This window comes from Aegilops tauschii, chromosome 6 (genome assembly GCF_002575655.3).
Source record: "Aegilops tauschii subsp. strangulata cultivar AL8/78 chromosome 6, Aet v6.0, whole genome shotgun sequence".
Taxonomy (NCBI): domain Eukaryota; kingdom Viridiplantae; phylum Streptophyta; class Magnoliopsida; order Poales; family Poaceae; genus Aegilops; species Aegilops tauschii.
In genome coordinates this window covers 491,679,586-491,697,658 of record NC_053040.3, presented here as the reverse complement: position 1 = coordinate 491,697,658, position 18,073 = coordinate 491,679,586, and the positions used below count along the sequence as shown (strand labels likewise).

General features: G+C 44.3%; 2 protein-coding genes and 1 long non-coding RNA gene across 3 annotated transcripts; 1 reads left to right on the top strand and 2 right to left on the bottom strand.

Moving 5' to 3' along the window:
• Positions 1-5,253: 5,253 nt before the first annotated feature.
• Positions 5,254-6,796, bottom strand: LOC109758916 (protein FAR1-RELATED SEQUENCE 5-like). The gene is made up of 3 exons (XM_020317777.1): positions 6,416-6,796; positions 6,020-6,296; positions 5,254-5,903 (listed from the first exon to the last, which is right to left on the bottom strand). The coding sequence occupies exons 1-3, from the start codon at positions 6,794-6,796 to the stop codon at positions 5,254-5,256; spliced, it is 1,308 nt and encodes a 435-aa protein (XP_020173366.1).
• A 4,672-nt stretch (positions 6,797-11,468) lies between these two features.
• LOC109758917 (uncharacterized) lies at positions 11,469-12,876 on the top strand. Its single transcript, XM_020317778.3, has one exon. The coding sequence runs from the start codon at positions 11,550-11,552 to the stop codon at positions 12,711-12,713; it is 1,164 nt and encodes a 387-aa protein (XP_020173367.1). The 5' UTR covers positions 11,469-11,549; the 3' UTR covers positions 12,714-12,876.
• Positions 12,877-14,025: 1,149 nt separating this feature from the next.
• LOC109758910 (uncharacterized) lies at positions 14,026-17,838 on the bottom strand. The gene is made up of 5 exons (XR_002231943.4): positions 17,410-17,838; positions 16,495-16,550; positions 15,971-16,289; positions 14,869-14,939; positions 14,026-14,338 (listed from the first exon to the last, which is right to left on the bottom strand). It is a non-coding gene; the product is annotated as an uncharacterized lncRNA (long non-coding RNA).
• Between the last annotated feature and the right edge of the window lie 235 nt (positions 17,839-18,073).

The following is an 18,073-nucleotide window of genomic DNA, read 5'->3' as shown; positions in this document are numbered from 1 at the left end:
GACTATATACTTTAGCCGGACTGTTGGACTATGAAGATACAAGATTGAAGACTTCGTCCCGTGTTCAGATGGGACTCTCCTTGGCGTGGAAGGCAAGCTCGGCAATATAGATATGTAGATCTCCTCCCTTGTAACCGACTCTGTGTAACCCTAGCCCCCTCCGGTGTCTATATAAACCAGAGGGTTTAGTCCGTAGGACAACAACAATCATACCATAGGCTAGCTTCTAGGGTTTAGCCTCTACGATCTCGTGGTAGATCAACTCTTGTAATACTCATATCATCAAGATCAATAAAGCAGGAAGTAGGGTATTACCTCCATCGAGAGGGCTCGAACCTGGGTAAACATCGTGTCCCCCGCCTCCTGTTACCATCCGCCTTAGACGCACAGTTCGGGACCCCCTACCCGAGATCCGCTGGTTTTGACACCGACAGGCATCCCCAAGCTTAGGCTCTTGCCAATCCTTGTTCCATAATCCATCAAATCTTTCCCCAAAACTTGAAAACTTCACAACACAAAACTTAACAGAAAATCTCGTGAGCTCCGTTAGCGAAAGAAAAGAAAACACCACTTCAAGGTACTGTAATGAACTCATTCTTTATTTATATTGGTGTTAAACCTACTCTATTCCAACTTTTCTATGGTTCATAAACTCCATTACTAGCCATAGATTCATCAAAATAAGCAAACAACACGCGAAAAACAGAATCTGTCAAAAACAGAACAGTCTGTAGTAATCTGTAACTAACGCAAACTTCTGGAACTCCAAAAATTCTAAATTAAATTGCTGGACGTGAGGAATTTATCTACTAATCATCTTCAAAAAGAATAAACTAAATAGCACTCTCCAGTAAAAAGTTGTAGCTAATCTCGTGAGCGCTAAAGTTTCTGTTTTTTACAGCAAGATCACAAAGACTTTCCCCAAGTCTTGCCAAAGGTTCTAGTTGGCACAAACACTAACTAAAACACAAAACCACATCTAAACAGAATCTAGATGGATTATTTATTGAATAACATCAAGTAAAAATATTGGGTTGTCTCCCAACAAGCGCTTTTCTTTAAAGCCTTTTAGCTAGGCATAGATAATTTTAATGATGCTCACATGAAAGACAAGAATTGAAGCGCAAAGAGAGCATCATAAAACATGTGACAAACACATCTAAGTCTAACATACTTCCTACGCATAGGCATATTATAAGCAAAAAAAATTCAAGGCAAGCAAAAACTAGCATATGCAAGGAAGAAGAAAGTGACAATAGCAATCTCAACATAACGAGAGGTAATTTAGTGACATGAAAATTTCTACAATCATATTTTCCTCCCTCATAATAATTACATGTGGGATCATAAGCAAATTCAACAAAATAGCTATCACATAAAATATTCTCAACATGATCCACATGCATGCAAAGTTGACACTCTTCCAAAATAGTGGGATTAACATTAACTAAAGTCATGACCTCTCCAAACCCACTTTCAATATTATTGCAAACATTATTATCAATCTCATATTCATGATGGGGCTTAAATAAATTTTCAAGACCATGAGAAGAATCACCCCAATCATGATCATTGCAACAAATAGTAGTCATAGCAAAACTAGCATCCCCAAGCTTAGGGTTTTGCATATCATTAACACAATTGACATTAATAGAATTTATAATAACATCATTGCAATCATGCTTTTTATTTAAAGATCTATCGTGAATCACTTCATAAAGCACTTCATCACAATTTTCATATTCATGGATTTCAAGCAAAACCTTATAAAGATAATCTAGTGCACCCAAATCACTAGGAATTGGTTCATCATAATTGGATCTCTTAAAAAGATTGGCAAGCGGATGAGGATCCATAGATCTTAGGTTCTCTGTTTAGCAATAAATACACAACTATTCCAACCAAACGAGCAAACGAGCCAAGTAAGACATCAAGGCAAAAGAAAAGACGAACGGAAAGAGAGGGCGAATAAGACGGCAAGGGTGAAGTGGGGGAGAGGAAAACGAGAGGCAAATGGAAAATAATGTAATGCGAGGGATAAGAGTTTGTGATGGGTACTTGGTATGTCTTGAATTGTGCGTAGATTCCCCGACAACGGCGCCATAAATCCTTCTTGCTACCTCTTGAGCACTGCGTTGGTTTTCCCTTGAAGAGGAAAGGGTGATGCAGCAAAGTAGCGTAAGTATTTCCCTCAGTTTTTGAGAACCAAGGTATCAATCCAGTAGGAGGCCACGCTCAAGTCCCTTGTACCTACACAAACAAATAAAAACCTTGCAACCAACACGATAAAGGGGTTGTCAATCCCTCCACAGCCACTTGCAAAAGTGAGATCTGATAGAGATGATAAGATAATATTTTTGGTATTTCTATGATAAAGATTAAAAGTAAAGATTGCAAAATAAATGGTGAAAGAAATAGCTTGTTGACGGGAGATTAATATGACGGAAAATAGACCCGGGGGCCATAGGTTTCACTAGTGGCTTCTCTCAAGATAGCATAAGTATTACGGTGGGTGAACAAATTCATGTCGAGCAATTGATAGAATTGAGCATAACTATGAGAATATCTAGGTATGATCATGTATATAGGCATCACGTCCGTGACAAGTAGACCGACTCCTACCTGCATCTACTACTATTACTCCTCACATCGACCACTATCCAGCATGCATCTAGAGTATTAAGTTCATAAGAACGGAGTAACGCATTAGGTAAGATGACATGATGGAGAGGGATAAACTCAAGCAATATGATATAAACCCCATCTTTTCATCCTTGATGGCAACAATACAATACATGTCGTTTCCCCTACTGTCACTGGGATCGAGCACCGCAAGATTGAACCCAAAGCTAAGCACTTCTCCCATTGCAAGAAAGATCAATCTAGTAGGCCAAACCAAACTGATAATTCGAAGAGACTTGCAAAGATAACCAATCATACATAAAAGAATTCAGAGGAGATTCAAATATTGTTCATAGATAATCTTGATCATAAATCCACAATTCATCGGATCTCGACAAACACACCGCAAAAGAAGATTACATCGAATAGATCTCCAAGAGAATCGAGGAGAACTTTGTATTGAGATCCAAAGAGAGAGAAGAAGCCATCTAGCTAATAACTATGGACCCGAAGGTCTGAGGTAAACTACTCACACATCATCGGAGAGGCTATGGTGTTGATGTAGAAGCCCTCCGTGATCAATGCCCCCTCCGGCGGAGCACCGGAAAAGGCCCCAAGATGGGATCTCACGGGTAGAGAGAGTTGCGGCGGTGGAAATAGGGTTTTGGCTCCTGTTTTGATGGTTCCAGGGTATATGAGTATATATAGGCGAAAGAGGTCGGTTAGGAGAGCTACGAGGGGCCCACGAGGGTGGGGGGCGCGCCCAGGGGGCAGGCGCGCCTCCTTGCCTCGTGGCCTCCTCGTTGATTGCTTGACGTCCACTCCAAGTCCTCTGGATCACGTTTGTTCCGAAAATCACGTTCCCGAAGGTTTCATTCCGTTTGGACTCCGTTTGATATTCCTTTCCTTCAAAACACTGAAATAGGCAAAAAAACAGCAATTTGGGCTGGGCCTCTAGTTAATAGGTTAGTCTCAAAAATAATATAAAAGTGTATAATAAAGCCCATTCAACATCCAAAACAGATAATATAATAACATGGAACAATAAAAAATTATAGATACGTTGGAGACGTATCAGCCTACACCTTCCCCGCTTGGTGCTGGTGCATCTTTTAAGGGGAAGAAATGCGGCATTAAGCGCAAGGTTGCACCTGCAAAGGTCAACAAGGGTGTCAAGAATCGTCCTCGTCTTAATCCAGAGGACAAGGATGATGTTGATTTCAACGCTGATGACAAGGGTGACGATGATGATGTTAGTCAGGTATGAATGTCTCATGTTTACTGCTTTTGAGAGCATTTGTAGATTTGTTGTAGTTTTTGTTTTTAGCACTGCCTTTGCGTACATAGCCGACCTTCTGCTTCATATGGACGAATAAATTAGCTGAACTGCTTTGCTTTTATGGTGTTACTGCCTTTGTGTACATAGTTGGACTTCTGGATATATACATGTAGAAATTAGCTGAACTTACCGGTATACATGTTTTATTACTGCCTTGGTATACATGGTTGAACTTCTGCTTTGTAAATTTCCAACATTTTGAAAGCATGTTAACTTGTGGTCATACATGGTTGTACTGCCTATGTAGATATAGGTGGACTTCTGAAATGTACTGCGTATGTAGGCATTAGTGGAATTTTGGTGTAGCTTGTTTATCTCATTGTTCTGCCTTTTTCCCTTGTCATTGTATTTTTTTTCAGTATCAGCTTGTGGAGCGGCCTGAGAGGAGGAGGAGAGGAGGCAAAGCCCCCGAAGTAGGTGGCCAAGGAGGAGATGAGGCGAAACGTTTTAACAAGACAGTTCGCTGCTCACTGAAAGAGGTCAAGACGTGTGCGAAAATGCTACAACTTAGGCACCAGACGAGGGTTATCAAGGCTGGTTTTGGATGTGTGTTTGAGTTGGAGGTTGATTCGAACATTTCTCGTCCTTTGATGGGCAACATCTACACGAGGATTGACCCTACAACCATGATTCTGGACATGGGTGCGGATAACAAGGTTCTCCGTATTACAAGTGATGCTATTCACCATCTGTTTGGATTCCCTCAGGGTAATCGTACCCCTCCTAGGCCCTCGAATGATGGGTTTGATGATGTTGTTATGAGGTTGAAGGGCAAGCTTGGGTACGCTAGGAGTGACGACATCAAGACAAAGGATCTGCGGAATATCCTCCAGGAACTTGTGAAGGACGAGACGAAGGATGATCTTGCTCTGCAGGTGTTTTACCTGATTGTCTTCATGAAGGTGGTTATTCCTGGAACGTCTACATGAGTGTCCAGGGAGGCAGCAATGGCTGAGAATCTTGTGTTTGAGGATATGGCAGATGTGGACTACTGCCAGTTGGTTGTTGATGATATTTGAAGTGCTGTTGTTAGGTATCATCAAGGTACGAGCAGAGGAAAAGCTATCACAGGCTATGCCATCGCGCCGCTTCTTATGTATCTGGACTGCCTCATCATTGGCAAGACGCCTAATGTTGACTTGAGGACCCCTCACATCAATTTCATGGATCAGGCCAAGCTTCTTGAGCTTGCTGCGGCTGACTTGGTCAACAAGGGTGATGATGACCCAGCCAAATGGGTGTTTGGGAGAGTGCCTGTGAGTGTTTATATGCATCATTCTTTCCTGTGTAGTTTAACTTGAACTTCTGGTATTGTCTTGTATATCTTTGTTCCCATGTTCCTTCATTTCTTTTCTGACGTGTTGACTTTTGTTTTTGTATGAAGTGGAAGACACAGGCTGAGGTTGTGCCCTTATTTGAGCTCTTTTGTCACTTTTCATAGCTGCAGAAATTTTCTTCCTACCCTTTGTTTCAGAGTAGAGCGACAGTTTCATTGTCTGCTCCTGCCGTTGCTGCAATAATTGGTCAACATCCTGCTTGCATTGGTTTGCTTGAGCAGCTGTCTGGAGCTTTTCAGCTTCATAATAATGAAGGTCATCTTCAATTTCAGCATCTTCTTCAGCCATCCTTTCGTCAGCATTCGCTCGATTTGCTGAATGTATTGCATCAAGCTCTTCCACGAGCCTCTTGAGAACATAGAAGGTTTTGTCATATTGCTGGTCACATCTCATCGCTTTCTTGTTAACCATCAAATTTAGCTGCAGCAAGGTGCCTTGCTTCGATAGTCTTGAGCTGCCATCCGATGCAGTTGTGTAGTAGTCCCTTGTATCAAATGTTGGTTGTGATCTTGCAGTCTTTGTGTACCTTTTTAGGATATACTTGGGTGGAAATTTGTCAGGCTTCAGGTAGTCTAGTATGTTCATGATGTGAAGGCAGAACATGCCTGCATTTTGTGATGAATGCAGAATTAAATATCTTTGTGAGCCAGCAATGAGTTTAATAGTTTTTTGATATGATACTACTAGTTTAGCTATTTAATGAGTTTGTTTTTCCGCTGACCTGTGTGTGTCCAAAGCTTGCATTCACACTCGTATATTTCATTCTCTGGGTCAGCTACAACCTGGAATTCATGCTTTGACCAGGAAAATCTTTCTTCATCATCATGACCAACCTTGTTGTGGTAGTACACAAGGTACTTAGTGGGCTCTGCTGTAGGTTTTGCGCGAAATAGCGTGGCTTTTCTCATCCTAGTCCTCATCTCGGTGTACACGGCTCTTGTGTACTTGATAGACATGTCTTCCTCGTAGCCGTAAGCTGTTTTTGTCACAGGATTGGTCTGCACATGTCAAAAATTAAGATTTTAGTCGAAGCAGAGTCATGGGTTTCATTTTTTTTAAATTCAAAGTGCACATGTTGAAGGAAAACACAATATGATGGTTTTTTTTGTCTTCATACCATGCTGGTCATTGTCTGCTCGTTCTCCTTCTGCATCCGAGTTTGTATGCAAGCATTTACCCGCCTAGCAAACTTGTGCAGGTTCTGGGTCCCCTTGACAAACCCTTTCTTGAGCACGTGGTTCATGCTCTCGCTTCGTTGTGTGGAAGTCATTCTAGCACAGAAAATGTTCTTGTAATATGCTGAAATCCACATTTTCCAATCACTCCACAGCTGTATCATCATCTGGTCTTTCTCCAGGTTGTACTTGTGCATGAGTTCAGCCCAGGCAGCTTCAAACTCCGTTGGCATCAACGGCCAATTTAATATAGCTGTGAACTCCTCTTTGAATGTTTTATACTTTTTGTACAGCAACGCGAGGTATTCCCTGTACTTCTTCATGATGTGCCAACGGGACGGTGTTTGGAAATGATTGTGGTATAGCTTTCGCCATCGACAGGCATTGGTCTGCATGAATTAAAAAATGAAACTTGCTTCTTTTTGCACTAGTGGTGAACTTATGTTGTACAAGTACTTGAACTTCACATGTAGCAGTATGACTATCTAAAAATGCCACATGTATTTTTTCTTACAACAGTGTTCTTGAACTTCTGTGGTACCAGTGCTTGAACTTCACATGTAGCAGTAGGACTACCTAGTAGTGTCACACTCAAAATTTTCTTAAAGCAGTGTTCTTGAACTTACGTGGTACCAGTGGTTGAACTTCACATAAATAACTATATTTTTCTGAACATGTTACACATATTTTTTCTTACACCTTTTGTCCTTTGAACTTCTATGATTCCTGTATTTGAACTTCACATTCATAACTAATTTTTTCTAAACATTTGATAGATAATTTTGCTTTGTTTGTACTGTTATTTGGACTTCTGTGCTAACATTGGTTGAACTGCTTGCTTTACATTATTTCCAGATAAAACCAAATATACCCAGTACAGACCCATAGGCTGAAAAGATGATGAAACTTGTAGAGTTTTTTTTTTGAACTCACCTGTTAGAATGCAAGTTGGGTGCTTGTTGTTCATGCACCATACAAATGTATCGAACAGCCACTTGAATGACTTTGCATCTTCGTCTCTGATCAGGGCAACAACAAATATTGTTGACTGCAAGTGATGGTTTGTTCCAACAAACACTCCCAGAGGCATATGAAACCTGTTGGTCTTGTAAGTTGTGTTGAATGTTACGCAATCGCCAAAGTCTTGATCCGCTCCTCGGCAGCTTGCATTGGACCAGAAAATGTTTTTAATTGACTTGTCCTTGTCTACTTGTATGTCATAGAAAAACTCATCATTGATTGCCTTCATGTCTTTGAAGAATGAAACAAAGTTTCAATACATCATCCAAATCATCTTTCCTTGAATTCATGGCTTTCCTACAAATTACATGCAAACATGCATTTGTTATTTTTGCTACCAAAGGGTTGTGACTTAGGATGCTATGTACATTGCAGTATGTGAATGTTTGAATACTTACTGGTTTAGTAGGTCTCGTCCGGTCATGCTTAGGAAGTAGCTCCCATCTTCATTTTCAGACAACATGGACATGATTATTGTGTGCTTGACATCATGGTACTGCAGGAGCTTTACGTACTCCAAAATATTGGGGTCATAATTCTTGTGTGAGTGCAAGAATACCAGCATGTCGTCAGTTTGCATGAGTTGGTGATTATGATTGTACTCAATGTCCACTGCCACGCATGTGTTATCCTCCTGCACCATCACCCTCATTCTTGCTTTGCAGCATGTCCTCTGCGATGTTTTGTTTCGCGGCCTGTCAGCCTCTGAAACAGAAGTTGTGTGTTTTCCTTGGAACGCGCAAACAAAATACTTGTGATTGTCATTCCCTCCCGTCTTCCTGAGTCCAAAATGGTGTATCTGTAATAAAATTCCCTTGCTTTCTCTACATCTTGGAATCGCATCTTTAGTCTTGGTATTAGATAATCCGAGAGATCCGGCATCTGTAGAAAAAGAAAAAAGAATCCAAACGGCACGTTAAAATGCAGTCTATGAATTTCTTATCCTGGAGGGAGCAGAAAATTTGCAGATAATACAAGATGCGTATATAAATATCACTTACGTGCGTGTATGATCACAACTCCACCGGAGTCTGCTGCAGTCCCTCTGGGATGGGGCACGATTGAGTAATCATAGCAGGATGCATGAGGGGATCACGAGGAGGACGGAGGGCTGAAGAAGGCCTCTCTCTTGTTTGCGTCCTTTTTGCTTGAGGTGGTTGTGTAGGTATTGCCATCCTGGTATTAGTTTGCTCTTTTGTTTTGTGAAGCAATCCATATACCTTATGTCCCGTACAATTCTGACTTGTAGCAGCAGCAGCAGGATCCAACGGTGGTAGTGTGCAGAGCACTCTCCTCCGTGTGTGTGTTCCTGTTGGATTTGTCCTGGGATCCTGTTTAGTTGCTTCGCTTTGCCATTGATGAGGCACACCAGCATAACCTCCAGAGTTACACGCAGGACTTGAGCTAACCCCCTCCTCCATGGGCGTGCTTTGGAGTCTGCTGGTGGATACAAAGAATCCGCGGGGGATTTCCGGCGTCACCCAATTAGGTGGAGGCACAAAGTTGTGTGGATAGTGCTGTGACCCAGCATCTTGGAAGTTTCCATGTGTTTCGGGTGTCATCCATTTTTGGACTGGAGTAGGTTGGCAATGATGTTGGTGCATTTGTGGTGTGACCAATTGAGTGGGTGGTGCAACGCGTACAGGCTTAGGACTGTGTACTTGGTGCTGGGAACTTCTAAGCTTCTTCATTCGTCTCTCGTCTTGCTGACATAAAAGAAAAAAATGTTTATTAGCACACAAGTTACATCTGCCTATACCTTTGTAACTGAACTTAGCATTATTTGCAGCCTGAACTTCTGATATAAAAGTTGTGCTCATGTACATATTTTTCCCCCTAGGACAGGCATCACACTCTTAACTGAGCTGAGCATCTGCCAATACTTCTGTACCTGAACTTAGCACCCTTCACAGAATGAACCTCACATTCTGTTAATTCTGCACTATTTGATTACTTATATGTACCTGAACTGAGCACTGTCGACACCCTGAACTTCTTGTTTGCAAAGGGGAAATACTGTCTACAGTAGAAAAAGACTGAACCTTCATGACTTTGAATGCTTGAACCACTAGTGCATACCAACCTGACCTTCATGTGATCATATGTATGTTTTTTCCTTTTATTTTTTGCACACAACCAGCTACGTACCAACCTGAACTCTAGCACACTTACTAGTTGAACTTCACATGGGTTTTCACATGTGAATGCAGGCAAGGGTTCTTCTGTTTGTAGCCTGGACTAAGGCTCACTTACTAGTTGAACTTCACATGGCTTTTCACATGTGAATGCATGTAGATTTTCTATTGTTTTGTAGCCTGGATTGAGGCTCACACACTGCCAGAACTTCACATGGCTTTTCACCAAGGTTGGAAAAAGCGGTAGGCGTAAGCGAGGCGGTTGGCCTTCGCCTAGTGCCTAAGCATTGCTTAACCGCCCTAGGCGCAGCCTAGACGGTTATATAATTTTTACTATCATGATGTATATGTAGTTATTATATGTGTATATTATTAACTTAGGACATATAAGTATGTTAACTACCTGCTACTACGATTGGAATATGGCCCTTTTGGCATCCTTGTCTTGCAAAGGGCGCGAAGTTCATCTGCACGAAGAAAGAAGGTCAGGCAAGGCAAGATTGAAGGAGAAGGCAAGCAGAGTGAGGAAGTTCATCTACCTTTGGTAGATTTGAAGGCGTTGCTGATGCGGCCTCCGCCGCCGAGATGCTTCCTTGGCCGTGACGTTCGCCGCAGCTTGCGTCGGGGCCGTCATCTGCTCTTCTAATCTGTTGGGCAGTGAGGATGGACCGAGGAGGAGGCTTCCGGAAGTCCATGGCGACCGTTCGTCTCAGAAATCCGGCGGCTTCGCCGGCTCCAGGCGACGCGGGCTCCCTCGCGCCGGCGTCCGTCGTCGCTCGCTCGCCTGCGCCTGCTGTCGGAGAGGAGGTGGGGAGGGGTGGCACCGGATCCGGTCGGCGAGGAGCTTGAGATGGAGGGGAGGCGCCGGATCCGGCCGGCGAGGAGCTGGAGAGGGCGGCGAACAACGGGGGGAGGACGGGGATCGAAGGTAGGAGCCGCGAGGAGGGGGGCTGGGGCGGCTCGGATCGGGATCGGGGGAGGATCCGGTAGATCCTGTCGGGGCGGCCTCGGGATCCCGTTGGTCGGGCCGGCGGCAGTTCAGGAGTTCGGGAGGGCCCTGTCGGGCCCTTATAGGGGCTGCTGTGATCCAAATAACTATTCTAATCCTGGGATTAGAATAGTGCTGTCCTGTGCAACAATCTTGTGGAGGTACCAATCATAGCCACATGTTGAGCTTGGGATCTGGTCCAAAACTTTCCCCTGTTAGCATTTCTTGCATTTTAGGTATCACTAATTTATTTCCTCTTATAGCCATATATACGCTACGGCGGTTTTGCCTACGGCGCACATAAAAAGGTTGTTTGAGCCACAAAAGTAGATGGCATGGCGACAAGTCAGGAAAAACCAAACTTGACATCTCATGCAACTAAAACCTGAAAAACTAGGGACATTAAAAAATATTTAAATTAGAAAGATCTGTTTAAAAAATAGAAATGAAGATGTGATTCGAGGGATATATGTGGGAAAAATGCATCCAATATTTGAAACCAAAAAATGTGGGAAATACTAGAGTCTAGAGGTAAGTAAATGAACACTATTATGATCTATGAATTTACAGAGATGAACAAAGGATGTGGACAAGGTCCACGTACACAGCGGACCAAAAGACATGGTTTTCTGATCCCTTGGAACCAAACGACACGTTCGAGTTTTCTTGTTTGAAAGGGTCAGCGCAACCTCCTGTAATATTTTCGCTCCTATATATGGGCCGGCCCTGGTACGGCGCTATATTCCCGATGCTTCGAGCCCCTTCCCCAAGCATTATCCAGAATACTCCGACTCCTTGAACCGCGTTCGTCCCTCCTCTACAAATACCCTCTGCTCGGCCGTCAACAACAGAATCCCAACATAATCGTGCGCATAGCCAGACAAAGGTCAACAGCCACCTAGATCGATCTCTCCCAATCTCTGCCGCGGATCAATGGCGTTCTTTGGCTATGACCCGTACGACTACGGCTATGGCTACCCCGCCGCCGCCGATGCCTTCTTCCACGACGCCGAGCAGCTGATGACGGAGTGCTTGCGCCCCGCCCGCCGCAGGGCCCCGGCGCGGCACGACGACGCCTTCTTCCCTGGCTTCGGCGCCGCCGAGCCGGCCGCACGGACTACGGCGCGTCCCAGGCCCAGCAGCGGGTCCCCGAAGAGCTGCCCGGACTACTTCGAGATTGAGGTCACGGGCGACTCCAACTCTCCGCCAGCTGTGCCGAGGAAGCCGGCGCCTTCAGCGGACGAAGCCGCGGTGAGGGTGCAGGCGGCGGTGCGCGGGCTGCTCGCTCGTCGCATGGTGCGGGAGGTGCGCATGGTGGAGCGGCTGGCGGAGGCCGTGGCCGCGAGGGTGGCCTCCGAGGCGGAGGCGCTCCGCGCGGACGCCCTTGCACGGATCGGCCTCGGGGAGGAGCTCATGCGGCTGCTGCTGCGCCTCGACGGCGTGCGCGGCGCCCGGGAGTACCGGAGGCGGGTCACCAGGCGCGTGCTCGCGCTCCAGGACGCTGTTGACGCGCTCGAGGCCGCGCCTGCGGTGGTGACCGCCGATGCGCCGGAAGTTCAGGATGCAGAGGAAGAAGCAGAGAGCGGGATGGAGCCGGAGCTGCCGGTTGAGGACAATACTGCGTCGGATTTTCTGGCTGCCGAGACAACCGACATGGCAGCGATGGAGGTTGATGCAGCGAGTCCCGTCGTCGTCGACGAGGCCGGGCAGACCGAGACCGAACTGGTGGCGGAAGGCGAGAAGGCCTCGGAGGCGGAGGGTGAGTGGGAGATGGTGCTGACGGGGGACGGCGACGTCTTCACCGGCGAGGAGGACCATGCACCACCCAAAGCGCAGCAGCAACAGCAAGAACAGGCACAGGAGGAGAAGAAGACGGTGACCACCGACGGGCTGGACGCGAAGAAACTGATGGAGATGGTGGCGGCGCTGTGCGAACGGAGCGCACAGCAGTGCGAGCTCATCGGGGCCCTGGCTGAGCGGGTGGACACACTGGAGCGCGCCTTCCGGCGGGTTGAGGAGGCCGACCGGCGCAGGCGGAGGAACAAGAAAACCAACAAGGACGGCAAGAAGAACACAAGTAGCTTCTACAGCGACTAGATATGATAAATAGCTTCAGCATAAGGCTTCGATTGGATTTTTTTCATTAGATTTTAGTAATCTTGCATTTATTTCAATTCTGTTGATCGTGTGAACAAACTTAGACTATGTCGGCAAATTTCATTAGTTTCAATTGAGTTGTGTGATGCTTGAGCTTTCAAAATTGGAACACATCTACGGATAGATGTCTATATTCAATTTGATGTTTTCATGAGTTTTTTTTTTCAGTTCAGTTTTGCAATCTTGAATAATATACAGTACAAAAAAAGTGTACATCTTTTACAACTTGGGGCTGACACTTTCTATCCTAATCTCTATCTCATCTTTAATCTTATTACAAGAATGTCAAAATGAGGATTGTAAGCCGGCGGATTGGTAGTTGTTCGACAGCTTGGGTAGCTTGATCACCGCGAGCACTCCGGCTGCCAGCGAGAAGACCGAGGCCAGGGCGAAGGCAGGGACGTTCCCTCCCCCCAAGAGCTTGTCCCATGGGCCTGCTCCGAGTGACACTATTATCTGCAAAGTAGTCGACAGTCGTAAAGGTCAGGACATGTTCAGCGACGATGCATGACACAAGAGATCATTCTAGGTATAAGGGTCAACCTGAGGAGCGACAATGGCAAGATTCAGAACTCCAGTAGCCAAACCTGGACATGGGCAGACATTCTCAGTTGAGAAGAACAACTGAAACATACTGTAACGAAGCAAACACCATTTAAATTTAAAGAAAGCTGCATGTATGGTGTGAAAGATTGACTCATTGCTTTTTGTGTAAGCCATGCTTCCTACTTTCATGTTGTGAATATGTTCCCTACAACAAATATTTTTCTCTTCATCTCAATATTATTATGCTTCCATTGCCTATCATGTATGTTGTGATAGATCAAATCGTTGCTTCGTGTTGTGCAGATGCTTTGCACCGAACGATGCCAACCACGCACTACACCACAGCACGGATGCAACGACATGTATTCTGCCGGGAGAATGCACTAAAGACGGCAGATAAACTGCCGGGAGGAAGTTTCTCCCGGCAGATAGAACTGCCACAAGAATGGCTGCCGGGGATTACTTGTCCCGGCAGATAAACTATTCCCGGCAATTTGTCTGCCCTGTCTATTTTATTTGCCGGCAGTTATGTTTCTCCCGGCAGATTGATCATGACACGGGAACTACAGTCACCGGCAATTAATCTGCCGGCAGAAACATGTTAACCCGGCAGTTAACATGCCATCACATTGATTTCACTAAAAAAAGTTCTACGCAGCTTATCCCTAATTTAATATACATTCAGTATGTTTGGACAATTAGGACAGATATCACAGCTCAGATATACTTACTTTTCAATCAAAGTTACATAATAGCCACATCCAAAACCTTAAGCTTCATTTGATAAGCGACCAAATACATGTTTCTGGATGCATTAAGGATGTTGTGCCACAAAAGAAAAAATGGACATGTTTCTAGATGTGCTACACATCCAAATCAGCTTATGTGCTGAAACAAACACCAAATGGGTAGAAAAAAACCAAGTATGGACGCCTTGCAGATCTTGCCAAACCTCCAACACTTCAAGATCTTGTCAAGCCTTCATGAGATGTGTTCAAGGCTTTCTTTATAATGTTGAGCTGAAAAAAGTAAAGTGAGATTCCAGGTTAGTCCAAAGTGCATCTGCATGCTAAATATAAATATGCGACTAATAAAGGCACAATCTAGTGCTTCTATCTATCAGCAAAAGAACGACTCTTATGAGAAGAGGAGGCGCAGCTCGGCAGCAGCACCACCACCATCAGCATAGCGTGTAGAGGAGGGTCAGCAAAGATGATGACAGGAAAAGAAGTAGCATCAGCAGCAACACAGGATCAGTCTGTCCACTTGCCATTTTATTTGTTTCTTCTTATTCATGCTTGAAGAAAATGAAGTCTTGGACCAATTTAGGGAACATCCCTAACACATGATATAACCAATTTTTCTTCTACTTCCCTATGTAACATGCGAAGAACTCAAAACTACAATTCAGATATGTTTCAAGAAACTCATGTCCATGAATGTTTCATTTACATCATTCACTTGTCGTCCATCAACCGAAATCAGAACTTCAACATTATTTCATATATGTGGAAGAGCCAAACAGTAATAGAGCATGAAAAAAATGTACCACACTGTATGTACATCTGTGACAGCAGATCCAACATTGCTTCTGTCAAAATTCTGAAGCCCTAAAATTATCTGTACGTGGACAGGCAATAATCACTATCAGAGTTCATCAAAAGTACACTGCAGCAATGAGATTTATTAATAAACAATGAACTATAATTATTACCAACTAATAACATGTTCTTGAACATGTTTCAAATGGCCAACCTAGAGTACATGCACATATATATGTTTGTTAACCTTTTGGCTACATAGCACATTAATAACTTCCATGAGATAATGAACATTTCGAGACCTTATCACCTCATTATTTCTTCTAACACTCTGCTCTTTTTCATCCATCACGCCCACTGCCATTGCATCTTCTAATCAGTCATCCATGTCACTTTATCCTCCCCGGGTCACTTATAATTTGGACTTGTTGTCCTATATTTTTTGGACAATGTATGTGGCTCAGATATGCAAAACACTATCAGTTCAACTATTTTCCATCGGTAGCATATTAAATCTAAATCATGGAATGGTCCTCTGTAACTCTTAACAGCCAACATAAAACTTTTTTCTAATATAAGATATTACAATAACTTTCAGTCCAGTTCTCACTATTGTCGGATTATCCGTTTATATACCTACTACTGTAGGATTATCTGTTTATACATGAGTTAATCGGTAGCAAAAATGGCTGAGCGATGCGGGTTTTTCTTTTGCTCCACCCTGAGACTGAATGATGCGTTTTTTTTTTGTTTGATTTCACGAGGGCCTTAGAGCGACGCGTGCAAGCAGCGGGCCATCAGCAAATTGCACCAATACTGACTGCTTGGCTAGCTAGTTGTCCTTCGCTTGAACAGATGGGCACGCTACAATATTTTGGCGCCGCTGAGGATCGGCTACATGGGCCAGATCAAGGGGGCACAGATATGCTCGAGGGGGCGCGACCAGAACTCGAGGGGACGGGGGCGTCTGGCCTCCCATGTGGCAGCCGGCAGCCGGACCGGGCAGATCAAGGCAGATGAACTCTCTAGAAATTCATTGGGGAAGAACAAGCTTCAAATTGAACCAGACAACACAACAGTGAAGTAAAGAATAAAGGAGATGCATATGACCTGAACATGACTCAGACCAGAGTACTAGCCACCGCATCATAGTGCATTAGGCTCAAATAGGAACTCTACTGCAGACATATATCCACCCCTGTAATCTTGCTGCTCGTCAGATCCGTACACATCCTCTCCCCCACATGCACATAACAGATAACACAGTGTAATTGTTCAAAATATTAGACATTATTTGTAAGGAGAAAATTGGATAAAGAACTTGCCTTGGATTGAGCAACGTGCTCAAAGTAGAGGTACTTGAAGTAGAGGAAAGACCAAGTCAAAATGTCATCAAAGGCGACTAACATGCGAGCACCTATCTACTTCACTACAGTTCAAATGAACCATTATAAGATAGTACAAATTATATCAAAACTAAAGAACCAGGGGACTGTACAACAAACAATTGAAGGTAAAAAAGTTACATCCTAAATAATATGCATATAGGAGACAAATCAAATGGAACAAATAAACACAGCAAAAACATAGAAATAGTATCACTTAGCAATAGCCAAGAGAAATATGAATATTACCTCCTCAGCTTGCTTGTGGTCGCGTTGCTTCTTTTGCCAGACTTATCAACTTACAGCTGCACACATAGAAGCATATTGTTAAGCAATCAACCATGATAGGTAAATTTAATCTTAAGAACAGAAGCTTTGCATGGCCATGTGCTACATCATCCATGAGAATATAGTTATCTATATAATAAAAAATAACATTTGTTCTGTCCACAAATCAGATTTCACAAAAAAAAACAAGCTAATTCTTTGAGGCATCAAACAATTTAGCTAGGTGGACAGAGCAAGTGGGCTGAAGGCTTAAAATAACTAGTTTTGTTTCATCTCAAATTAAAATGAGCTCTGAAGGTCAACTAAAAAACTTAGCCAGGTGTTAACAACTCTAAGGTATGCACTTGTTAATCACCAATTGTCATTGTCCTTGGATCTAAAAGCCCGCTATAATCATCTATGACATGCCGTTCAGTGCTTTGACTTTTCTAAATTACCCAGAAAGAAGTTTTCAAACCATCTACATAACAATCCGCAAGATACTACGCTTATTTATACACAGTATAATACCCGATAAATTCAGTACAAGTAACATTTTTTGAAGGAGTGAGTAAAAGTAGCATTGCTTCGATTCTAGTTGTACATTGCTAGTTGATTATCAATTTTAAATGGTGAGAAAAAGTCATCCTAGTGGACAATTTTAGTTGATTATCAAGATACTACGCTTCAACTAGTTGCCAAATTTCTTGAGAGGTAAACTGGACCTGTTCGATCAGTAGGCTGGAAAGGAATTCCTAATTGTAACATCGCCTTAAAAAATGCACTGTAAATAAATCAAAGATTATAACGATAGTAAGACAAAACGTGGGAGAGCTACCATCATAAACAAGTTCAGGGTAAACATCAGTAACAAAAAAAATCAGGACAGAAGTCTACCATCAGGAGAGGATGTTGAGGAGGCAGAGCTTCTCGCGGGAGGGGACGGACTTCCCGCTGCATGGGGGAGAGAACGTGGAGGAGGCGGCCCCGTTCGCTGCTGGGGTGACAAGTCCTTCTTGGGAGAGGAAGATCACGGAGTACAGTTGTAGCGATGGAGCATTCTGCAGAGGAGCGTGGTCGGCGGTGGAGTGGCTCGGCCACGGGTCCGGTCAACGGCGGCTTAGATCTATGTCAGTTGGGTGCTCGGCGGCGCTGCAGACTGCAGTGGAGTGTTGGGGGCGAAGGCGGCAGTGGCCAGGGTGGAGGGTGGTTGGGGCGCAGGCGGGGTATGCGGTGGTTGGCGGCGGCAGCGGCGGCGAGGGCACGTCGCGATTGGGGGCGATGGCGGTCGAGTGAGGGCAGGACGAGTCGATTTGGGGTGATTTGGAGGATGGGTCGATTTGGGAGATTGGGGCCGCGTTTTTTTTGGAAGGGTACGTGCCGAAATTTTAGCCTCTCGCGGGCTTTCCTTTGCTTGCGTGCGCTTCGGCCCAAAACATTTCGGTCTGACGCCAAAGACATTGTCCCCGGCAGAAAATGGGCCGTGCTTTACTTCTTCCGGCAGAAAATAAGCCCTTGTACGTGGACACACTTCCGGGCAGTTTCTGTGCCCCTGTTGTTA